Source organism: Macaca fascicularis, chromosome 6, assembly GCF_037993035.2.
Source record: "Macaca fascicularis isolate 582-1 chromosome 6, T2T-MFA8v1.1".
Classification (NCBI taxonomy): Eukaryota; Metazoa; Chordata; class Mammalia; order Primates; family Cercopithecidae; genus Macaca; species Macaca fascicularis.
Window position 1 is genome coordinate 100,925,006 of NC_088380.1, and position 26,429 is coordinate 100,951,434.

A 26,429-nucleotide genomic window follows, 5' to 3' on the forward strand; every position below is an offset into this window, starting at 1 on the left:
GTGTCTTGATATATGCATAAAAACAGCATATTTTAGAAACTCTTATAACCAGTGATTATAATTTATCTGTAGGTTATCCTTGATAACTCAGCCTGAAAGATATATAACCAGAGAGATTGGTTATAAGGAAATTATATAGAAAATAAGTAAGGGATAATTTTCTGCTCAGTAATTTAGTCATACAGTCATCTTTTGAATGCCCACTTACAAGTAGATTTTCTGCTAGGCACAGTTACATTAAAAAAAAAAAAAACCCACAACCTTGTCATCAGATGATGCTTACCTAAAGAGAAATAGAAGAACCTAGTTTTGTTGTCATGCTAATATGAAAATATGGAAACACAGAAGAAATAAAAAAGCAATAAAGTTTTGTCTAAGACAGTATTCTAATTATGAAATAAATGTACAGAAACCTGTTCATAACTGTTTCCATAAGTTTGCATGTCTACTAATTTAGTGTAATACTCCTATTAGGAAACAGCAGTGTTAATCCTCTCTATGAAAACATTAGAAAATTGAGATTTGGAAGAGTTTAGCCAAGATTACCCCAGACGTTGGGATGGACCTAGATGAGGCCTGTGGTTCTTGGCAGTTGAGGTGAGGTCAGTGCAGCTATGTTTTGTCAGTTAGTCACCTCATGTCTTGAAAACTGTAGGGCAGTAGTTCCCAAACTTTTCGGGACCAGGGACTAGTTTCATGGAAGACAGTTTTTCCATGGACCAGGGTCCAGGGGATATATACTTTCTAGTTTGTGATATATTCTAAAGGGGAGAAGGTTTTGCGATGACTATTGTGCACTTTATTTCTATTATTATTGCATTGTAATATACAATGAAATAATTATAGAACTCACCATAATGTAGAATCAGTGGGAGCCCTGAGCTTGTTTTCCTGCAACTAGACAGTCCCATCTGGGGGTGGTGGGAGACAGTGACAGATCATCAGGCATTAGATTCTCATAAGGAGCGCACAACCTAGATCCCTCACATGCACAGTTCACAACAGGGTTCATGCTCCTATGAGAATCTAATGCCACTACTGATCTGACAGGAGGTGAAGCTCAGGTGGTAATGCTAATGATGGGGAGTGCCTGTAAATAGAGATGAAGCTTCACTTTTTTGCCTGCTGCTCACTACTGCTGTGACCCGGTTCCTAACAGGCCACAGACTGGTACTGGTCTGTGGCCTTGGAGTTGGTCCCCCCTACTGTAGGGGGCTGGAGTTGAGCTGATACTACTAGGCCTTTCCATAATATAATTGGAGCAACCAGAAAGACGTAGTCTTGTCTTTCTTTCTTTCTTGTCTTTCTTTCTTTCTTTTTTAGTTTGAATCCCTAGAGAAATTTCAGCAACTTTTCTGAAAGTTTGCAAGAAACCAGGATTGAGAATGGAGGGACATTTTGGAGCCCTTGTGGTGGTACAGTTCTTTTTATATCTAGATCTTGACGTAGATCTACATCTGGCCATTGTAGAGAGGGTTGCTCATTGCCTTGGTGTTTCTGGACAGTAAATGGAACATCAGAAGTTCTCTGTGTCCATGGAAGGGTGGACAGGATTCCCTTGTAACCTCATCCATTGTTGTAATCCATTTGTGATTGTCCTAGCAGCACCTGAAGGACTTTGCATTTTACAAAGATGTTTAGGGAAAATTGGAAGAGGAGAATCAATGATGAAGATGAAAGAAATGTGGAGATTGGGGGTAAAGGAAGAAGCTGATAGGCAGAGATTTTAAAAATGGTCATGCCTTGATCCTTGCAAGTCTTTGGTTCAGAAATGAGCTTCAGTTGGAGATCTGGACACGGTTGTATGAGGTTGAAGACAGAGTCTAGGTTCGAAGGGGACAGGTAGGTGGGTCTGGTTGGATTAATGGAATTGAGGGCTCAGGGGACGAATGAGTTAAGATTGGCATTTGGGAGCCTTGGCAGGAGATAGAAAACATTTGCCAGAAATTTAAGCATACTCTCTTTTCTCTTTTATAGTCAGAAAATTCAGTCACTTGTAAGTTGGGACTGTTCACTTTCCTGAATGTTTTAGATTTAAAGAAAAAATATAGCTCTTTGATAAACCACATGGTGTGGAGCTGTGGTAAGCCTGCTCTTGTTCCTGGCTCACCACCGCTCACTCTCACCAAAAAACAGGTTGGTCAGGAGATACAGAAAAACGCCCATGAAGCCAGAGGTGGCAATTCACCAAATTAGAATCACTCTAATTAGAATCACCGAGCTTGGCGTGATGGCTCGCACCTGTACTCCCAGCACTTTGGGAGGCTGAGGCAGGCGGATCACCTGAGGTCAAGAGTTTGAGGCCAGCCTGGCCAACACGGTAAAATCCCATCTCTTTTAAAAATACAAAAATTAGCTGGGTATGTTGGCACATGCTTGTAATCCTAGCTACTCAGGAGGCTGACGCACAAGAATCACTTGGACCCAGGAAGCGGAGGTTGCAGTGAGCCGAGATCATGCCACTGCACTCTAGCCTGGTGACAGAGCGAGACTCCATCTCAAACAAACAAACAAAAAAAGAATTACTCTACAAACAAGAAAAGAATCACTCTAACGAGCAGCAACATAAAATCCTTGGAGAAGGTGTGTGCTGACTTGATCAGTGGAGCCAAGGAAAAGAATCTCAAAGTGATAGGACCAGTTTGAATGCCTACCAAGACTTTGAGAATCATTACAAGAAAAACTTCTTATGAAGGTTCTGAGACATGGTATTATTTCCAGATGAGAATCCACGAGTGACTCATTGACTTGCACAGTCTTTCTGAGATTGTTAAGCAGATTACTTCCATCATTATTGAGCCAGGAGTTGAGGTTGATGTCACCATTGCAGATGCTTAAGTCAACTATTTTAATAAATGATTACCAGTTGTTTAAAGAAAAAGAAAGAAAAACTATAGAGAGCTATCTACCTTTTGGGACTACCATCGTAGCAGTCATTTATTCTATTTTTTGGGAAGGATGGGGACAGGGTCTTGCTTGGCTGCCCCTTGGCACAGTCACAGCACTGCAGTCTTGACTTCTCAGGCTCAAGCGATTCTCCTGCCTCAGCCTCCCGAGTAACTGGGACCACAGGTGCACACCACCATGCCTGGCTAATTTTTGTATTTTTTGTAGAGATGGAATTTCGCCATGTTGGCCAGGCTGGTCTTGAACTCCTGGGCTCCAGCGATCCGCCTGTCTTGACCTCCCCAAGTACTGGGACTATAGGTGTGAGCCAGTGCGGCCCTGTGGCCAGTCTACTATTCTTTATAGCCTGGCTTTGCTTCACTCTTCTACTGGTGCTTATGATATAACAATGAACCAATTAATTTTTTAAAAATTCCATCCATAACATGTAAATGAGGAGGAAACCAGGTCATTTGCCAAATAAAGAAAATTCAAGCTTCCAAGGGAGTTTCAAAAAACAATGCAGGATCAAGTTCAATTACAGGAGATTTTTTGAAATTCTTTTTCTTCTAGTACATATTGCCTAATGAAGGTACTCCTGGGCATTCCACATATTTCAAAAATGTAGTCAGTGAAACAGAACTTCAATCAGTTGTCTGAATTTCTCTAGATTGTGGGTCTCAGAGGCTTCTCCAGCCAATTATCTGGGGTGAAGGAAGTTAAAGAAGGCTTCCTGGTGTTTCTGCTGGGGAAGGCTTCTTCAACTGAGGGAACAGAAGAATGAGGAGTGCAGTGAGAAAAGGATGCCTCTATGGGTTGGATGTGCTCCTTTCCTCTTGCAGCAGGTGATGACCAGCGCTATGTGGGAGCGTTTCCCAGACAACTGCCTCAGGTGTCATTCAGTGCCATAGAGGAAATTTCTGGTAGCGAAAGAGGCTTAAGCCATAGTATTTCTCACAGCTGAAACTTATTTTGTCAAATTTAAAACAGTTGTTAGTATATTCATCAATGAAACATCATTACATTGTTAATGCAAAGAGTCAAACTGTAAAATCTTTAAAGAGGCTTATTCTGAGACAAATAATGTGTGACCAAGGCCCTAAGCACAGTCTCAAGAAGTCCTGACAATATGTGCCCAACATGGTTGGGTTACAACTTGATTTTATACATTTTAGGGAGACAGAAGTTATAGGCAGACAGCAGTCAATACATGTAAAGTGTACATTGGTTCAGTCTGGAAAGGTAGGACAACTCAAAGCGGGGACTTCTATTCCAGTTCATAGGTGGATTCAAAGATTTTCTTTTTTCTTTTTCTTATTTTTGCCTTTTTTTTTTTTTTTTTTTTTTTTTTTTGAGACAGAGGCTCATTCTGTTACCCAGGCTGGAGTGCAATGGTGCAATCTCAGCTCACTGCAAACTCCGCCTCCCAGGTTCAAGCAATTCTTGTGCCTCAGCCTCCTGAGTAGCTGGGATTATAGGCATGTTGCCACTACACCCAGCTAATTTTTGTGTTTTTTCAGTAGAGGTGAGATTTCGCCATATTGCCCAGGCTGGTCTCGAACTCCTGGCCTCAAGTCATCACCCACCTCAGCCTCCCAAAGTGCTAGGACTACAGGCATGAGTCACCACATCTGGCTACATTCAAAGATTTTCTGATTGGCAATTGGTTGAAACAATTAAGTTATTATCTAAATACCTGGAATCCATAGAAAGGAGTGTCTGGGTTAAAATAAGGTAAGGAGTTGTGGAGACCAGGGTTCTTATTATGAGATGAACCCACCAGGTAGCAGGATTTAAGAGAACAGATGGTTATTATCTCTTACCAGAACCTAAAAGGTGCCAGACTGTTAGTTAAATCTCTCCTGGATCGGAAAAAGACCTGGGGTGGTGCAGTGGCTCACACCTGTAATCCTAGCACTTTGGGAGGCCAAGGCGGGAAGATTACTTGAGGCCAGGAGTTCAAGACCAGCCTGGGCAACATAGTGAAAGCCCGTCTCTACAAAAAAATTAAAAATTAAAAAAAAAAAATTAGCCAGGTGTGAAAAATTAGCCACCTGTGGTCCCAGCTGCTTGAGAGGCTGAGGTGGAAGGATCACTTGAGCCTGGGGAAAGAGGAAGTGAGCTATGATCATGCCACTGCACTGCAGCCTGGGCAAGAGAGTGAGACCCTATCTCAAAAAAAGAGATCAGAAAGGTCTTTTTCTATAGAATGTTCCATACAAGAGACAGCTTTGCAGGGCCGTTTCAAAATAGGTCTAAAAATAGGTCTGTATTTTGGGGTAAAATACTTTTATTTCTTTCAGAGAAATATTTATTTTATTTATTTATAAATAAATAAATAAATTTTATTTATTTCTTTCAGAGCCTGCTATATGTTGTGTGATGTTATACTAGAGTCAGTTTAGAATTTGGTATTTTATTGCTACAAAGAGTCTGTTTTGTCAGATCTCTGTTTTAATATTAATGCTGGTCAGTTGTGCCAGAATTCCAAAGGGAGGAGAGTATAATGAGGTGTGTCTGACCCCTCCTTCCCACATAGCCTGAGCTAGTTTTTCATGTTTACTTTGGAATGCCCTTGGCCATTCGGAGGGGTAAATTCAGTCAGTTTAGGGGCCTATAATTTTATTTTTGGTTTACAAAATCATTCCAAGATCCTCTTTAGAGGAAAAATGTATAGAATTTAGTGGGAATGATTGAGGAGAACTCAATCTTGAGGAGAGCTCAATCAAAAGAAGATGTTTAAAATATCTTTTTAAGTTGGTATTGGTAATGTGATTTGAAGATAGAAAGAATGTAATACATGTCTGGCATCTGCTTGTCCTATAATTGTTGGAAGGGCCTCAATGATTAAGTAAGGGAGGCTGCCATGACATTTGAGTCTTGGTGAGAGGAACTAGTGTGTCCACATTTATCAAGATTACCTGCAGGAGTTTGGGCTGGCCCCCTCTTATTAGTGGTTTCTCTGTTTTTTAAACTGGAGGCTCAGTGCCTTAGGGTCTAGATTGGGTAGCTACATTATGAAGATAACTCAAACTGAGCAATAGAGTATTGGGTATTAGTGGGAATAAGAAATGCATTGCTTTTTAAAGCAACAGCCTCACTTCCATCTGCGTCAGTACAGTATACTGAGAGGCTTGGTAACTTTCCAGTTGTAGGAAGTGCACAGAAAAATAATTGAATATAGAAAAGAGGGTCTAGTCTGACTTGGGGATTAGATAATAGAGCATGTTGAATTAGATGGAAATAAGCACATGTTCACTAAAGTGTGGCTAGCTTTGTTCAAGTCCAGTTGTTCATTGCAGTTGGGTACATAGTTCTGTTTTAATTAATTACCAATTCAAGAAATAAAATTGAGATTAAGACTTGAATTTATGCATAGAATCTTTTCTTGGTACATTATCGAATGACAATGACTATTGGTAGAAAAAATGTAGTTACAATCCCAGCCTTTTGACTAATCTATAACTAATTTTTTTAAGTTGGTTAATGACAAGCAAACTGGCCCTCAGTCAGTTGTAAATTGATGACAAAGTTGTTACTATAAAGACTGAAGACTGTCATATACCTGGTGTTTTATCAATCCAATAAGTCACATGGAAAAATGTTACAAAAAATTATCTGCAAAGTAATTTTTTGTTCAGATTCTTCTGAGATCTGGCAAATAAATGTATTCACCAACGGAGTTTTTTTTTTTTTTTTTAACTCACAAGTTTTCTGTATACATTGAAGAATTCTTATAAATTTCCCTTGCAGATCCCATTCAGTGATACGCATTCTCTGTTAAATAACTCACAGATACTCATTATATCTAATGTAATTTTTCATTTTAAATAAGGAATTATAGATTAAGATGTTCTTTTAAGACTATAGTATATCCAATTGATGGAATTTAAAAGTAAAGTTTTTATCTTTAGATCTTATAAAGGTATTTGCAGCTATACAGATTTGCTTGAGAGAGTAATGAACATACATATTTAGGCATCACTGACAATGTAAATTACTTTAGATTGCTAAATCTAACAGGGGCCCTAAGCATTATTAAAGACGGACACCTATATTGTGAGGAAAGATTTAAGAAATACTTCGGAAGGTAAAGATTTTTTGTTAAATTGATTAGGGGGACAAGTTTGTATAAATATAAATGTAAATAATTTTACGTAGGAAAAGAAAAAGAAAATTGAAAATTGGAGCTAAAATAATTTGATTTTTCCCTCAACAGAGTTATTGGCTTTTAAGTGACTAAAAGAGCGTATCTTTATATGAATTTTAAGCATGGTCATATGATTAATGTAAGGATAAAGCAACCAAATGCTCTCAGTATTTATTCCCGTGCTATTTGTCTGTTTTTTAGTTCATGGAATATCGTGTTGTACTTGGTATTTTGATGCTTTTGAGATGTCCTTTAGACAGATTTTTAACAACAGGACTTCCTCTGTAGAATTGACAATGTGTTTGTCTCTCTGTGGCACTGACAACGTTTTTGAATGCCTAATTGTTCAGTAGAACTCCATGATTATTATTAGAACTTTGTACATTATTGTAAATATTTTATCTTAGTTGTATATTCCACTGCAGATAGCAACCAGAAAACTAAATACAGAAGTATTACATATAGAGAGAATATAACGTACAAAAAAAATCGTGGGAGATGGGTGATTTGGGTTTAATTCTATTTTATTGAAACCAGAGAATAATGCGATTCAAATCTACTTAATTTTTCTTATTTTCCCATTTTTCTCTTTTTGAATTTTTTCCTTTTTACATTATGTTAGTAATTTGTTCTTCATCTCTTATTTTTATCACCTAGGCAGAAAACATAGCAAAGCATAAATCATTTTTCAGGTCACCATGCTTCATTCTTCTTTTATTGGGGAAGGGGTCGTGGGGATCCGGGAAGAGCACAATGTAAACATTTTAATATAGATTCCTCTTTTTTTTTTTTTGAGACGGGGTCTTGCTCTGTCTCCCAGGCTGGAGTGCAGTGGCGCGATCTCGGCTCACTGCAACCTCTGCCTCCCAGGTTCCAGTGATTCGCCTGCCTCAGCCTCCCGAGTAGCTTGGATTACAGGTGTGCACCACTGTGCCTGGCTTATTTTTGTATTTTTAGTGGAGATGGGGTTTCACCCTGTTGGCCTGTCTGGTCTTGAACTCCTGACCTCAGGTGATCCGCCCTTCTCAGCCTCCCAAAGTGTTGGGATTACAGGCGTGAGCCACCACGCCCAGCCCAGCTTCTTCTTGCATACTGTTTTAAACTGCTTCAGTTAATAAGTATTTTTATTTGTTTTGCTTTTGACTTATGCCCATGTATCTTTTTAAAAATCTATTCTATTTTCAAAAAGATGCCCTCCCAAATAAATACATTAAATCCATTAAAATATTCCTTTATTGTATGCTACCTTGTTCTAAGCTTTGTTCTTAAACTTACAAACGTTAATTTAGCATGGTCCCTGATTTTGAGGAGCTTACATTCTTGTGGAATTATTTCTTGAAAAGATTATTGAGATGAACATACAAACTAGCATACTCTCCAGAAACCATCAGACTTTGAGAATTATAGGTCCAGTCCCACACCTTTTACTGCAGATACATTTGGTTTTGTACTCTTTTTTTCCCCCATTTTGGAGATCTATCTATAAATCTATCTTATTTTGTTGACTACTGTATAATATAGTGCAATAGTGAAGTGAAAAGTTCAGACAGCCACATTCAAATCCTGGCTCTTTATTCACTAGCTCTCTGATTCTTAAGGATATTACCAGAATGTCTTAATATCTTTAGTTAAAAACCTAAAATTTACATTCAAAAGTTAAAACTTTTTGAAATTAGCATTGGTCTAAGATACATGGTGGTTTGGGCATATTCCAGCCATAGTGAGATTTTGAAAAGCTGGGAACTAATGGTATTTCTTGGATCCTAATTCTTTACTAAGGGCTTGACGCGATTATAGGAGGATTCATTCCATTTCATATTTATTAACAATTATGAATTTGCATCACTTTCATGGAAGTGTTGCCTAAAGCAGGGGTCCCCAACTTCCATGTCAAGGACCAGTGCTAGGAACTGGGCTACACAGCAGGAGGTGAGCAGTGGGCAAGTGAGCATTACTGCCTGAGCACCTCTCCTGTCAGATCAGGGTGTCATTAGATTCCCATAGGAGCACGAACCCTATTGTGAACTGCACTTGGGAGGGATCTAGGTTGCATGCTCCTTATGAGAATCTAATGCCTGATGATCTGAGGTGTTACAGTTTCATCCCAAAACCATCATCCCTTCATGCTCTTGCCTCCGTCGCTCTCCCCCATGCCCCGTCTGTGGAAAAATTGTCTTCCACAAAACCAGTCCCTGGTGCCAAAAAGGTTGGGAGCCACTAGCCTAAAGAATAGAGGAACTGTACATTCCTACATCCAATTTAATTCTGGCCCAGGTCTGCTTTCATGGTGCTTCAAGAAAATGCAATATGCAGCACCTCATTGTTAATACAAATAGTTTCTATTTGTTCATCTGAAAAACATTAATTACATATAGCAGACAAAAACACAGTTCTTTTATATTTGCTATGATGGTTGGCATCTAACATAGTGTTTTGTTGCACACATATTAGATGCTTAATAAATATTATCTGAAAGTAATACTACTTCAAACAACTCCAAAGCAAAGACTTAACAGTTTTGTTTGGACTCTTAAATTAGAGGTCAGTCTGTCTGTCCTTCTGTCCTCCTTCCCTCCCCCCTCCTTTCCTTCTCCATCCTCCCCTTCACCTTTCCTTTTTCTATAAACTTTTCCATAGCAAACAGAGTAATTCCAAATCATTTTTTAGAACATTCTCATTAGTTTTCATTCAGCTTCCCTTTCCACTGAAATGAATTTATTGAGTACTTGCAGTATTTCAAATCCTATGCTTTGTACAGAGAAGACAGTGCTAAATAGGAAACTCTCTCAGTGTTAGAGGGAAAGGAAGATGATGTGGAGGGAGAGAGTCTCTTACTCTGAGCATTTTCAAAATCAACATTAAAGAGTGACCCAACATTTACCTCCTTGCTCCTTTCATCTTCTTATTTCATAGCCAGAGAGCTGCTGTGCCTTTGAGACCTAAGTGAGACCTAAGTGGTGCAATTAAATCAATTTCTCTTGCTACAGTGCTGCAAGGACTTCTGGCTGACCTATATTGGGGCACTTTGCCCTTCATTAGAGAGCCACGAAAACAATTCCCTAGCCAATTAAATTCAACTTTTAAAAAGGAATTTCCTAATATACCATAGAGTTGGTGAGAAGGCAATGAATGGGTCACACATAAGCTTTCATGTAGCCTTATGGGAAGAGTAAAGGTTAAGCTATGTCATGGTTGTCAGATGGGCAAAGCCACTGAAAGGCACAACTCTCTATTAGTTGACATAACAAAATATTAATAACTAGTCTTATGAATTATTTGCAGTATGAGTTGAGGTATGAAAGCATGAATTTTAGACCTGACACTATCCAGGAGGGAAAAAAGTAGATGTTTCTGTACTGATGTTAATCACAAAGGTTAAAAATCAAATGACATTTTGAGGAAAACAAACCTAAATAACTCATTAATGACCATACAACTTAAATTATGGTGTGTGGTACTGTGAATACGTTGATTCAGTACTTCCTTCCCCCTTAAGAAAATCTCCATTTCTCCCTACTCCTTAGTATATTTATAGAGTAATTATATGGGAACAGAGTATAGGCAGTGTAATAGTCTGCTCTGGCTGTTAGAATGAAGTAATACAGACTGGGTGGCTTCAACAACAGATATTTATTTACTTACAGTTCTGGAGGCTACTAGCCCAAGATCAAGGGACCACCGTGGTTAGTTTCTGGTGAGGGCTCTTTCTCACTTGCAGAATGCTACCTTCTTGCTGTGTCCTCACATGGTCTTTGTTCTGTGCAGATGTGGAGAGAGCAAGCTTTGCTGTTTCTTTCTCTTTTTCCAAGGACACCAATACTATTGGATTAGGGCCCTACCCTTATGACCGAATTTAACCTTAATTACCTTCTTAAAAGCCCTCTCTTCAAATGTAATCACATTGGGGGTCAGTGCTTTTTTTGTTGTTGTTTGTTTGTTTGTTTGACAGTGTCTCGCTCTGTCGCCCAGCCTGGAGTGCAGTGGTGCGATCTCGGCTCACTGCAAGCTCCGCCCCGCCCCCGGGTTCACGCCATTCTCCTGCCTCAGCCTCTCAAGTAACTGGGACCACGGGCGCCCACCACCACGCCTGGCTAATTTTTTCTGTATTTTTAGTAGAGACGGGGGTTTCACCGTGTTAGCGAGTATGATGATCTCTATCTCTTGACCTCGTGATCCGCCCACCTTGGCCTCCCAAAGTGCTGAGATTACAAGTGTGAGTCACGGCACCTGGCACCCGGCACCCAGCTGGGGGTTAGTGCTTTAATACATGAATTTGCAGGGTGTTGGGGGTGGGGTGGGGGATATAACTGTATCATAGGAGTCTTAACTTCAGACAGTTTCTTTCTGTAAACCTCAGGGTAAAGAAAATTATTTTTCCACAGGAATAAGTTACTGGAGTTTACATTCCTGCCTCAGGATGTTAAAAGAAGCATATATAGTTAAGTTCAATTTTTTTTTTTTTTCTGGACACAGTAATTCAGGATGATACAAAACCCCTTGTCCCATTTTTGTCCTGCACTGAAGCAATCCAGACCTTCTGTATTTATTTACTTTGTGTATTTACTCTATATGCTTTTTCAGACAGTATACTAAACTTTCATGTTTGGATCAAGATGTCTGGAGAGTTTGGGAGTAGTTTATCTTTGAAGGCAGAGTTATGCTTCTGAAACATTTTGGTTTTAGAATCTCTTTTACACTCTTAAACATTTTTTTATCGGGGACCCCTAAGAGCTTTTGTTTGTGTGAGTATTTCTCTAGATATTTAAAAATTAACATTTTAAAAAATTAATTTATTTAATAACAATAAAAACCTTTTACATATTAAGTAAAATTTTTAATAAAATAGAACTATTATTTTTCAAAACAAAAGGATTAGTGAGATGCATTATTTTTCATTTTTGCAAATCTTTTTGATGTTTGGCTTAATAGGAATACAACTGGATTTTCAGATTTGCTTCTGCATTCAGTCAGTTGTAATAGCACAAGTCATGTAGCCTGTGGAAAACTCTACTATACACTCATGAGAGAAGTGGAGTGAAAATGGCAAATAACATATTATTATGAAAATCGTTTTGACTCTGAAGGCCTCCTGCAAGGGTATCAGGGATTTCTAGGTGTACCTATATTACATCTTGAGAACATTAATCTTGCCTTTTTCAGGAACTGGAGAGGAATAGTTTAGGAGTCCACAGAAGGTAGAAAGTGGAGCTGTTGGAATTGGGCAGCAAGTTTCTTAAGATAGATCTAGGTCACAGGAGGGGAATGTTCTGGCCAGGCAAATGTGCCTGGCCACATTATCAGATGCCTTGGTTGTGTGCGGATTCTACCGTCATTTATTTCAGCCCTAGATGATTCTAAAGTAGAGAGAGACAGATTTTTCTTAAACTATTGCCTTTAAAAACCATTGATTTTTATCCCTATATTTTTGGTTTATATCCAAAGTGTTTTCAACAAGCTGCCCCTTTCTCAACACCTCAGCCCCTCAACAAAAACATAATGGAGATACATCATTTAATTTCTCAGCCCTTTCATGATTTATTAGACTAATCTTAGTTTTTTGTGTTTTTTTTTTTTTTTCCGAGATGGAGTCTTGCTCTGCTGCCCAGGGTGGAGTGCAGTGGTGCAATCTCGGCTCACTGCAAGCTCCACCTCCTGGGTTCACACCATTCTCCTGCCTCAGCCTCCCAAGTTGCTGGGACTACAGGCGCCTGCTACCATGCCCAGCTAATTGTTTGCATTTTTTTTTTTTTTTTTTTTTTTTTTTTAGTAGAGACAGGGTTTCACCGTGTTAGCCAGGATGGTCTCGGTCTCCTGACGTCGTGACCCGCCCGCCTCGGCCTCCCAAAGTGCTGGGATTACAGGTGTGAGCCACCACGCCCGGCCGACTAATCTTAGTTTTAATGAATTAAAGGCCTACTTGGCTAAGTTCAATTACTTTTTTTTTTCTCCTGCTTTTCTTGATCTATGGACCCAGGAATCCCAGATGATACGGAACTCTTTGTTTCATACCTGCCCTGCCATAGAATGATCTAGACCTTTAAGAGGACTAGAATCAGTCTTCTTTTTCTGGGCTTTCTGGGGCCATGAATGACTAGGGTTGATCTGCTTTCTCAAGCTTTGCCCCGGGCCTAACCAGGTCAGCCTGGGACTAGCCTGTGGGGTTTGACTATACCTGGAACAGATGGTTAATCTGTAATTAGCTTGCTATAATGTAATTTCCATTTGGCTGGCAGTGGGGAAAGGAAGGTACTTCCGGTAAGCTACACACTGATTTTCATCTAGGTGTTCACACATACCAGGTTTTAGGAAAGAGAGCTTGGTTTTAGGAAAGAGAGCTTGACCCTCACATTCCTGATTAGCATATTGTTAGTGTGAAAGTAAGATGTAGACAGATAGATCTAATCACAAAATGGTTGGAGATCTTTTATCATGTCCTTTTCTTAGAGCAAATTTAATAGAGGAGTTTGATTAGCACCTAAGACTTGCTTAAAACTGAGTTACTAATTCTTTTTCCACTATTAATTGCTACCTCCACCCTTCTTCTCCCCACATTTCTCACAAACCCGAGACATCCCTGAGGCCGTTTAAAGTCCTGTTTATCCCATAGAATACAATGACATACAAAAGGACATGCACTTCTTGCAGGTTGGCTTCCCTTATGTGAAACATAATATGTGGCCAAATAATATGTTGCTGTATATAAAAATGTGTAGTTCTCTCATTTCTAGGATTTTCATGTGTTATGTTGGCTTTTCATCTGAAAGTTTTCTCTTGTCCATTTGTATCTTGGTATTTTCTTTTTCAATTAAAATATTAATTTCTAAGAAGCAAACCAATCTATGTCTTAGTTTATGTAAACTAATTCAAGGTTTGTTTTTTACTCCAGATGTGTTGATAGAGGTTAATATAAGAAATGTTTGTGTGGCATAACACAAAGGTTATTTTGGATTCTGAACCCATAGCAGGTTCTAACCGGTGTTCGTCAGTTTATGCTTGCTTTTATCCTTGAGGTTAAGGAATGTTCACCAAGCCTTTGATTACTAGGTATATTGCAGAATAAATAAAATTGTCGCTAGTGTATATTCTGTATTAATCTGTCCACAGCAGCGTTGTCAGTGGTCTCAAGGTTCTCTGTAGACATTAGTATTGGGTTATGGCATGCTAAAATAGAGATAATTGAGACGATAAAGTTCCAAGTTTAAGTTATCAATAACAACCCTAAAACTGTCTTCCTTTTCTTTCCTTCTAAAATAAGACATATGGTAATCTGTGATCAGATGTAAACATGTACATCCTGAAATGTAATTATAAGGTCAGCTGGCCTGAGCTAGAATTCTATTAATATGAAAGTAGATGATATACCTACCCATTCTAACCCATTCATTCAAAATACCTTGAAATAGTTATTGACGTTATAGAAATTTAGCCCTTCACTCTGCTGGTGTTTATAGTTAAGTGTCAGAAATGCTTTTATACAGAAGACCTTGTATGGTTCCTTTGTGTGAGTGTACAGAATTTGTGGAGCAAAGATCTGGAATCTGGCATATGAGAATGTGCAATAATTGTTCAAATGAATAAGCTGCTCAAATTGACCTTTGTATAATTAAAATCAGAGTGCTGAAGTGTTGCATATTCCTCATTCTTGCAATTATATTTTTGAAACTTAAAGCAAAACAAAAAATAACCCTTCTATCCCTCTTTTCATGCCCATATTTTGGCAACCACTGATATGCTTTCTGGTATTATAGGTAAGTTTACATTTTCTAGAATTGTGTATAAATTGAATTATATAGATTTTATATAATTTTATGTAAATGGAATCATACAGTGCTCTTTTTTGGCCTGACTTCTTTGACTCAGCATACTAGTTTCTTTTTTAAAAATTGGTAAATAGGGCCGGACACGGCGGCTCACGCCTGTAACTCCAGCACTTTGGGAAGCCAAGGTGGGCAGATCACTTGAGGCCAGTTGTTCGAGACCAGCCTGGCCAACATGACGATAGCCCTGGCTAACATGGCGATAGCCTATCTCTACTAAAAGAACAAAAATTAGCTGGGTGTGGTGATGTGCACCTGTAGTCCCAGCTATTTGGGAGGCTAAGGCAGGAGAATCACTTGAACCCAGGAGGCAGAGGTTGCAGTGAGCTGAGATTGTGCCACTGCACTCCAGCCTGGCTAGGCAACATTGTGAGACTTTGTCTCAAAAAAGAAAAAGAAAAAATATTGGTGAATAATATTCCACTCTACAGATATGCCATAATTTGTTTATTCACTAATTCACCATTTGATGGACATTTGTTTTCAGCTTGGGACTATTACAAATAAAGCTGCTATGAACACTCTAGTATAAGTTCTTTGTATGCACATTCAGTTTCGTTTCTCTGGGGTAAATTCCTGTAAGTCGATTGTCTGGGTCATCTGGTACTATAAGTTTTAACTTTTTAAGAAACTGCTAAACTATCTTTCAAACTGGTTGTGCCATTTCACATTTCCATCAGTGGTATATGACAGTGCTGATTAATTTAGTATAATAATCTTTTTAATTTTAGCTAATCCAGTAGATGTGGTTACCTTGGGTTTATTTTCATTTGCATTTCCCTAATGACTACTGATGTTTGTTATCTTTGTGTAGGGGGAAGGAGAAATGGATTTTTTGGACATTAGTTCACCTTTTATGAAATGGCTGTTCAAATCTTTTGCCCATTCCTTTACATTGGATTATTTGTCGTCTTAGTGAGTGGTAAGAATACTTCAAATATTCTGGATACATGCTTACGCAAAGATATACACATATATATATTACACAAACATATCTAATAGTTCCCTCTATATAAAAACACTAAAGATGTTGCTCTATCATTTTCTAGTTTCCAGAGTTTTTTTCATTAAGAAATCCATGGTACCAGCCTGGTCAACATGGTGAAACCCTGTCTCTACCAAAAATACAAAATATTAGCCAGGCATGGTGGCAACCATATTAGCCAGGTATGGTGGCACCCGTGTGTAGTCATACCAACTCCAGAGAATGAGGCAGGAGAATCGCTTGAGCCCTGGAGGCGGAGGTTGCAGTGAGCAGAAAGTATGCCACTTCACTCCAGCCTGGGAGACAGCGTGAGACTCCATCTCAAAGTAATCCATGGTAATGCGAACTGGTACCCTGTATGTAATATGTTGAGTTTTTTTCCTAGCTGATTTTGAGTATTTCTTTACTTTTGGTTTGCAACATCTTGTGTTTTGGTTTGGTTTTCTTTGAGTTTATTCCTTCTTGAATTGGTACACTGATGTCTTTTACCATATTTGTGAAGTTTAGGGGTGATTGTTTCTTCGGATAATTTTTCTGCCTCAATGTTTTTCTCCAGTCATTCTGGGACTCCAACTGCATATGTTTTAGTCCTTTTTATATTGCCCTACACGTCCCTGAGGCACTGTTTATTTTTTCCTCAATCTTTCTTTTCTCTGTGTTCTTCAAACTGAATCATTTCTGTTAATCTTTAAGTTCATTGACTTTTTTTTCTTTGTCATCACCGTTCTGCTCTTCAGGCCATTCAGTAAATTTTTCTTTTAATAATTTTTGTTGTCTGTTTTAAAATTTTATTTTGATACTTTTTATAGTTTCTATTTCTCTGCTGAGAATTTTTACCTTCTTGTTTATTTCACTATGTTCTTCTTTACCTCGTGGAGCATAATTATAATAACAGCTTTAAAGTATTCGATATTTCCATCATCTGGTGATTGCCTTTTCCATTGAGAATTGTTCACATTTTCTTGGTCCTTTGTATTTCAAGTACTTGTGGCTTGCATCCTGGACATTATGGGTGGTATATTGTGTAGACTCTTTTATCCTCTGAAGAATGTTAATATTTTTGTTTTAGCTGGCAGTCACCCTGCTCGGATTCAGACCTTAGTTCTGTTTCACCATCTGTGGACAGTGGCTCCAGTATCAGTTTAGTTCTCCTAGCCTTTGTATGGTAGACAGAATAATGGTCTCCAAATATGTTCATTTCCTAATCCCTGGAGCCTTGGTAATATTTTAGGTTACGTAATGAAGAGCAGTTAGGTTGCAGTTAGAGTTGTGGTTGTTAATCAGCTGACCTTAAAATAAATCCTGGGTTATGTAGTTGGGCCCAGTGTAGTCATAAGGTTTTTAAAAGTGAGAAAGTGAGGCAGAAGAGTCAATATCAGAGAGGCAAAGTGTGAGAAAGACTCAACCTGCAGTTGTGGCTTTGATGATGGGAGGGGGGCCCAAGCTAAGGAATGTAAGCAGTTTGTAGAAGCTGAAAAAGAGAAAGAAATGGATTCTCTCCAGAGCTTCCAGAAGGAATACAGCACTGTTGCTATCTTGATTTTAGCCCAGTGAGACCCATTTTAGACTTCTGACCTCCAGAATCTTAAGAGACTTGTGTTATAAGCCACCAAGTTTGAGGTTAATTTGTTATAGCAGCAATAGAAACTAATAGACTTTGCTATATTGGTTTGAGTCTTTTCTGCACATATATAGCTCAGTGATTATTCTGTAATTTTTGCAGGTTCATGCACAGATTTAAGGGATCCTCTTTTCTGATTCTCTCCCCTACAGGAAGAGACCCTGTAGACCCTACAGGTTTACTTCTGTGTAGCCTACAAGGTCTACTTCTGGTTTCTCTGGATAGGAATATGGGACTCATTGGAATTTTACCTGTTGGCATTGCCACACCACTCTGTGACCAAAGCCTGCCCTCAGGGCAAAGTAGAGAAAGGAAATGGAACAATATTAAAACAGAAACTCACCCCCATGTGTTTTGCTTCAGCAAGTTTTTGACTCTATAACTTTATGTGAAATTTTCATTTCACATAAAGTGAAATGAAAATATGGACACCTGTGAAGCGATCCGAGTGCAAAATTTGTCTAGTTTGGGGGTGATTGTTTCTTTGTCTAGACTTTCAGTTTTTTTCCCAGTCTTTTAGAGTTGTCTCCTACCTAATTCAACAACAATTTTAGTGGCTTGCCTTTTTGAGTTTTTCTGGTGAATTCAGCTGATCTTCTCAGAATTGCTTTCTTCATCTATTTTGCAAGTTAACTGAATTACCTAATAGCTATACCAAGCATAACTCGAAATGCCGCAGCTGACCTTGGGCAAGCTCCTAACTCCACTTAGTACAGAAGTGGAGCCGTACAGCCCTGAATGTCAGGCATGTTGTGGGGACTAGTTGTATTGGTTTTCTATTGCCACCATAACAAATTACCACAAACTTCAGCAATACAGTACAAATTTATCTTAAAGTTATGTAGGTCAGAAGCCTGACATGGGTCTCACTGGGCTAAAATGAAGGAGTTGGCAGGGCTCTGTGTTCCTTTCTGTGGGCTCTGGGCAGGATCCATTTCCTTCACTTTTTTGGCTTTTGGAGGTCGTCCACATTCTTTAGCTCCTGGCCCTGTTCCTTCATCTTCAAAGCTACCAAAGGCAAGACATGTCCTTTTTCATTATTTCACCCTGATAGCCTCTTTTGCCTTTTTTTTTTTTGAGACAGAGTCTCACTATGTCACCAGGCTGGAGTTCACTGGCACGATCTCGGCTCACTGCAATCTCTGCCTCCCAGGTTCAAGTGATTCTCCTGCCTCAGCCTCCTGAGTAGCTGGGATTACAGGCACCGGCCCCCATGCCCAACTAATTTTTGTATTTTTAGTAGAGACGAGGTTTCACCATGTTGGCCAGTATAGTCTTGATCTCTTGACTTGGTGATCCATTCACCTTGGCCTCCCAACCTTTTCTGCCTTTTAAGGACCCCTGTGATTGTATTCGGCCATCCTGGATAATCTTTCCATCTCAAGGTCTGTAACCATGTCCCTAAGGATTAGGACATGGACATTTTGGGAGTTGGGGAGGATTAGTCTGTTGACCATACCAGTTAATCTTATTTACAGAGGATGTAATGATGAATATGTTGAGCTGATGAAGTAGACAAGTGACTACTATATGTAGAGGTAATGTTGGAACAAATAATACGTCTCAGAATAGTTTCTGTAAGGCTGATTTTATTCTGAAATTTTAGTTAATTTATAGTTAATATAACTACCTCTGTATTCTGTTGTGGTCTTTTGTGGGTAGAATTGAGGAAGAGATAGGAATGGGTTTATTTTGCCATGGCTCGTGATACACCAAAATGTGATCCTTGGTCAGTTTACCTAAATATCCATGTAATTATTTTATCTAATTTAATAATTTGCTGAAATCTTCCTTATTTTTACTTTTTATGAAGTTTTTAGCCATTTATATTAGAGGGTGATTTTTAAAACAACTTTTGAAGACTTAAGGTGACATTTTAGTAGATATGATTGATTTCATATTATTTTAGTTTTAGATTTTTAAATTTGATTTAGCCAAATCCATACTCTGTAGCTAATTCTCCATATCTGACCAAACTTGAGTATCTGAGGATTTTCTAAACTTGGGAAGATCTAAAATTTTTGATTATGAAAATTTCTTGTGCATTTCAAGTTATAAGTCTTATGCATGGCTCTACTGTGAGTAATAGTACTAAATAATATTCACATGTACATTTCAACACATTTTAAATTCAGCCAACTACTTTTATCTTTTTTTTTTTTTTTTGAAACTGAGTCTCACTCTGTCGCCCAGGCTGGAGTGCAATGGTGTGATCTTGGCTCACCACAACCTCTGCCTCCTGGGTTCAAGTGATTCTCTTGCCTCAGCCTCCAGAGTAACTGGGATTACAGGCATGTACCACCACACCTGGCTAATTTTTGTTTTTTAGTAGAGACGGGGTTTCACCATGTTGGGCAGGCTGGTCTTGAACTCCTGACCTCAGGTGATCCACCTGCCTTGGCCTCCCAAAGTGCTGAGATTACAGGCGTGAGCCACTGCGCCAAACCAAAATTTATCTTAATTCACAGATTTTACAATTGACTTTATCAAATAAATATTTTTAAGTAGAAGAAATGTTTACTGACTAATATATGAATCATAATCAAAATTAAACTTCAGTTATGCTAACAAGTCCACTGAAACGTAGCTGGGGTAACTAACTGCAGCAAAACTTGGTTCAATGTAGAAATCTAAAACTTAAAGCAACACATGCAATGTGAATTGCTTTAAATCTTTAGTTGTTAATTGAAATGCATTTTAGGCAAATTGGTCACATTCTAGGGTGTGGGTTGGGGGGTTTCATTCTCTACCTTTTCAGCCGAGATACAGTTCTGTGTCCCAACAAGTATAGTGTAGTCAGTGACTTTTCCTTTTATGATGACCATAAAACTCTTCAGACTAGTGTTTGTAAGAAGACAGGAAAATAGTAAAATATGTTAGAATTATTTGCACCAAAAATCAAATTTTAAAAATTAGTAAAAGTTTTATCACCTAGGCAGAAAACTTTTCTATTAGAAATTATACAGTCTCTCATCTCAAATATCGTGTTTTACTGTTCTTAGAATCACCTAGTGCTACAGTGAAAAAACGAGACAGTAGGTAGTTTTTTCCTGAAAAAAATCAACTACAATATAACATGAGAAATTTCTCTAAAAATATATTTTTTTTCCACAATCATGTCTTGTCTCTATTTTTTTTGAGACCAAGATGGAACCATGTTGCTTGGTCTTGAACCATCAGCTTGTCTGTTCTCTGCAATGATTTTTGTTCTTCTGGTTTGATCTTAAAGTTCTGAGAATTCATTTTATTATAAATGTGAAAGTTCATTTAAATATTATGTTCTTTTTGTTCCTGTAAAAAAAGAATATCTGGAATAAAGTAATAACTTGTACTGTGTTGTAGAGTTGCTTCGGTTGATGAATGGTTGTCCTATTATTTGAAAAGGATTTACCTTTCAAAAAAAAAAAAAACTGTCTACCATGCAAAAACAAAGGACTTCTTTGAGGTTGCTTAACCATTTCCTGTAAGCATGGGAAAGTGGTTATTTTCAAAATCACCAGACAGAATTTGGGTAGAACTAAACTTAGCTGAGCAGTTCTGTGGGTTAAACTCACTTATTGTTTCACTTCTGTCTTCCTCTAGAGAAGTTAAAATTTAAAAATTACAAAAAGAAATCTGCTTGGTTCCTGTCATTTTTACTAACTAGCTGAGTATCTTTGGACAGACGCTAATTGTTTTATTTATAAATGTAATAGGATTGGAGATTCTCTTTACAAAGCTTACAGTTTTCTAAAATAGCAATAGCTGTTTTAAAAAAAAAAGCTTCTGGTTTTTAAAAATAGCAAAACAAAGTGTCAGTAGCATGGGTACTGTGCTGTACATTCATCCCTCAGTATTCTCTGGGGATTGGTTCCAGTATCCCCTCCCCCCTACCAAAATCCACCAGTGTTCAATCCCTGTGTATTTGCATATAACCAGTTTACATGCATCATCCCATTTACTTTAAATTATCTTTAGATTACTAATAAAACATAATACAATGTAAATGCTATGTAAATTATACTATATTGTATTATTATTTTTTATTTTTTCTTATTTTTAAAATCTGCAGTTAGTTTAATCTGTAGATCTGGAAACTATAGATACAGACTGACTGTATTTGAATAATTTCATAATTTTAATGAGAGAAAGGGAATGGGGGGAAAGTCCGGTTTACTGCCTATGATGAAGCAGTAATACAGTGAATTTAGTTGAGACATCAGCCAACCTTTTTTGAATACCTGCTAAGTACCTGGCCGAGAGAGTTGTAGAAACCACAGTGTCAGTGTGTTTCTACACATTTCTATAATTGTTGGAGTTGTGTTTATCTCTAGAATTTGTGGCACTATCCTAAACCTCCATGCAGCTCTTTAGTTCTAATGTAGAGGTGGCTCTGTGACCCCCCCAGTCTTCTCCAGAGGCTATGTAGACATGAAATGTTTAGTTGGAACTAGGGACTTGATTTGACATTTCTGGACTCTTTTACCCAAAGTCTAAAAGGGTATTAAAGGGTATAGGTACTGCAGTCAAAAAAGTGATGGGTTTGGAACTTGGCCGTACCACTTAATAGCAAGTTCTTGAACCCCTTTTTTTCTCACTTTGGCTGTAAAATGTGAGGATTAAATATTAATCAATGTGTGTAAAATGCTAATTAATATAGACAGTTGATAATTTTTTGAGTACACATTGTGTGCTAGACTGTGTTCTAAATACTTTTACATATCATTTAATTCTTATAACTCAATGAGATGGATACTATTATTATCCCTATCTTATAAATGAGCAAACTGAGCTTGGAAAGATGAAGTAACTTGCTTAAGGCTACACAGAAAGTGGCAGAGCAGTCTGGTTCCAGAGATACCCTTTTTTCTTTTTCTTTTCTTTCTTTTTTTTTTTTCCAGGCTAGTCAAGTGAAGCAATGAGAGTGGAGAAGGAAGAAATAAGCCTGTAACTGGTTGTGATCCATTAGTTGTAAATACCACTGCACTGGGACCAACCTCCAGAGATATTCTTAATTACTCTGCTGTGCTGTCTCTTTATAGCTTAGCTGGGTATTAGCATATGATTTGCCCTCAGTGAATGTTGGCTTTTATCAACATTATCAGTGGTGGTAGTGACGATGATGAACTTGGTTTTACTTTTTCAGTGTCTAACCTGGTCCTGTGCTAGGACCCCAGGCAGAGCTTCCTATGAAGTCACATACAACAAGGCCTTTGGGCTTAAGAGAAAAAGCCCACAGCTGCACAGAGGAGTTTTTATATAAAGAATACAAAATGTTCTGAATACCAAGTGTTTCATTTTTCCCTTATGTTTCTGAGTTGAAATTTGAAGTAATCATGAGACACTGCATGTGTTCCCATTTCAAAAATGCCACAGAATCATAAAACTAGTATGTAGCATATAATATCAATTTTGTCTTAGGGGATCAATTAGTCTAAGAATAGTATACCAAAACATTAATTGTGATAATAGTGTAGTGATCAATTTATGAATGAAATGATCCTCTGTTACTGCATATCATATCATAAAACTTAATGGCTTAAGGCAACAACCATTTTCTTTGCTCATGATTTTTTAGCTCAACAGTTTGGATTAGATTCTCCTGGGTGTGTCCTCTGCTGATCTTGCCTGAGGTCACTCTTGTAGCAGCCATCATCTGGCAGCTTGACTTGGAGCCGGATGGTCTAAGATAGTTTCAGTCGTATCCGCCCATTAATGGTGGCTTTTGACTGGGTTTGGCTTTCCATGTGGTTCCTCGTCCCCAAGGAGCCTAGCTTAGTTTTCTTCTCATGGAGCTCTCAGGTAGTAAAAGATAAATGGTGAAAGCTACAAGGCCTCTTAAAGCCTAGGATTGGACATTCCACAGTGTTATTTCTGCTGCATTCCATTGATTAAAGCAAGTTACAAGGCTGGAATCAGTGGCGATAGAAACTTCACCTAATAATTGGAGATTAATAGCAAATTCCTTTTTAAAAAAGAATGTTTTGTTCCATTAATTTTAAAAATTGACATATTATAATTATACATATTTATGGAGTATAATTCCATGTTTTGATACATATCTGTGCTATATAATGATCTAGTAAGGTAGTATATTGATCACTCATGCATTTATCATTTGCTTGCAGTGAGAACATTGGAAAGTTTCTATTTGTAGCCATTTTGTAATATGCAGTATTTTACTGTTAACCACAGTCACCCTGCTGTGCAGTAGAACACCAGAATCTCTTCTACTTATCTAATTGTAACTTTTTATCCTTTGACCAGCCTCTCCCCATCTTCTCCCTTGTCCCCTCCCCAGTCTCCGGTAACTACGTTCTACTCTCTGCTCTTCTATGATTGATATCAACTTTTTTTTTTTTTTTTTTTAAAGATTCTACATTTGAGTGAGATCATGTGGTATTTGTCTTTCTGTCTAATAGCAGATTCTATCCTGGTATCCTTGTTTCCTGATTTCACTGTCGTGGATCATTTCTAAAACATCCTAACAGCATTGATAGTTTTTTGTTAATTTATTAAGATCTTGGCAGATGAAAACATGATCTGTACATGTTTGAGAGGTTTATTTCTATTTTTTAATAGAAAAAGAAAATATAGATAATATAAATGCCCAACATATCTACAACTCCACCTCTCAGAAATAACCAGTTAACCTTTTTATTTTCAGTGTATCCAACTGGATATTTATTTAAATGTCTATAACCTGCTTTTCTTTCTTTATATTTTGAATACTTTTCTGTGTTTAAAATAGGTGTAAATAATTTTTTGTCTACATATCTTATTCAGTATGAATATATACCTATCCCTTGTTGTTTTAGGTTTTTCTCTTTTTTTTTGCTATGTAAACTACACTGCTGTAAACATTCTTATATGTATATCTCTGGCAGTTACTCCAAGGAAAAATTCCTGCTGTGAAGTTACTTGGTCAAATAAGTGTTTTGGACTTTTGATATGTATTGATGAGGCATGATTTTAAGGATTCTCTGGTTTAAACTTATTAGTGAGTATAATGTTGCAGAGCTGGATTCATTATGTTTGAGATCATGTGAAAGGGAAATTCCTAAAAGCTAATTTGAAATAGAAACCATTAAGAAAAATACATTTCTTTAGCATTTCATTTACAAATCAAAATGTATAAACTTAGTTGCTAATATTTTCTTGTTTTTCTGGTGTTGTAGTTTTTTTTTGTTGATACATAATAGTTATACATGTTTTTAGAATTGATGTGACATTTTGATACATGCATACAGTGTGTAATGATCAAATCAGGGCAGTTGGAATATCCATCACCTCAAACATTTATCTTTTCTTTATGTTGGGAATATTCCAGTTCTTCTGTTTTGCACTATACTTTAAATTATTGTTAATGGGTACAAAAATAAAGGTAGAAGGAGTAAGAGCTAGTATTCAATAGTACAGTAGTAGGTTGACTATAGCTAACATTGTCTTAGTAACCAAAGCTTTCATTTTGCATTTGGGTCCACTAATTAGAGTTCTTTATCTTTCTTTTTACATGTGGATATGTTTTGCCTTTCATTCATCTGTAATTTCCAGATCCTTTAAAAAAAAAAAAAAAAAAAAAAAGTAGATTGAGAATGCAGGCATTTTGAAGACTAGGTGCAAAAATCCTAGAATTCTGCCTCCCAACCCCAACCCCCAACCCCAAGGTATTAGGTTTTTCTTGCCCATACCTAATTTGGCAGCAGGGTTATTTTGAGGACTCACTTTTGAAGGATCTTTCTGATGCATAACTCAGTTTTAATTTAAAATTTTCTTTTTATATTTTTCATTTAATGGCACAATATTATTATAAAACCATAATTAAAATTTTAACATAAATCAGCTTGAGAACAAACAACTGATTCTTAGAGTAGAGTGCCTCTGGTGAGGGCATATGTGCTTGGACATTCTGGAGAGTAGCCCTTTAGTTGTTGGCATTCATTGAGCACTTAGCATCTGAAAATGTCTTACAGAGAGAATGGAAGACATCGGTTAATTTAGAGGTTTGTTAAGTCGACATGGGTTAAAAGAATTTCTACCTTTTCTTCTTTTAGTGAAGGCAATGACTTCTTCCTCATTGTTTAAATTTTTTTAGGCTTAAGATTTTATGATTAAGATTTGTATTATATTATAGTTATTTATTTGGTCCTGTCCTTGATCTTTTTCACAGCAGGATTCTTTATGTGCTATAGTTTTTGTTTCTGTTTGCAGTTGTCCTTGGTCATTGGCATTCTCTAGTGAAATTTCTCCTTTTCAACTAAAATGTTCTCCTTGATAGATATTTAAAACAATGTGCAAAATTAAACCAGAAGTGGCTCATCTTTTCTGCTTCTTTTCTTTAGCACTTTAATGTTGATTTTTGCTTATAGGACTATAGAACTGCACAGAAAATAGCAACTGTGATTAGACTTCATAAATATAACGCAGTAGAGAATTTGAAAGTGATGGAGGCGAACTGTGGTGGCTCACACCTGTAATTCAAGCACTTTGGGAGGCAGAAGTGGGAGGATTGCATGAGACCATGAGTTTAATACCAGCCTGGGCAATATAGTAAGACCCTATCTCTACAAAATTTTTTTTTAAAAATTAGCTTGGTATGGTGGCACATGCCTGTAGTCCCACCTAGTCAGGAGGACAGGGTAGGAGGATTGCTTGAGCCTGGGAGTTTGAAGTTGCAGTGAGCTATAATTGTGCCATTGCACTCTAACCTGGGTGACAGAGTGAGACTCTGTCTTATATATATGTGTGTGTGTGTGTGTGTAGTGAAGAGAAACCTGGCCCTACCAGTGATGGAGTCCTGGCTTTACCACTTAGTATATGTTGGAACCTCAGTTTTCTCAAAGGTAAAATGGGGATAATAACTGCCCTGTCTACTTATATTATCATAGGAGTCAAATAAGATATGTGGGTCACAACACTTTGCAAACTATGAAGTGATTTATTAATAAAGAGCTCATTGCTATTAAATAATTAGGGTAGAAGCTTCAAAAT

At 37.6% G+C, this 26,429-nt stretch overlaps 1 protein-coding gene across 2 annotated transcripts in view; it reads left to right on the forward strand.

The window, feature by feature from the left end:
• The window catches only part of LNPEP (leucyl and cystinyl aminopeptidase), a 100,279-nt gene that overhangs the window by 4,410 nt on the left and 69,440 nt on the right, over window positions 1-26,429 (forward strand). Inside the window, exon 1 of one of the 2 annotated variants that reach the window (XM_065546506.2) lies at window positions 15,668-15,775. The exons of the other annotated variant lie outside the window; for it this stretch is intronic. Within the exon in view, the coding sequence (XP_065402578.1) occupies window positions 15,715-15,775 (61 nt within the window). The 5' untranslated portion in view covers window positions 15,668-15,714. Of the gene's footprint in view, window positions 1-15,667; window positions 15,776-26,429 lie in introns of those variants that run through there. 2 annotated transcript variants of the gene reach the window in all.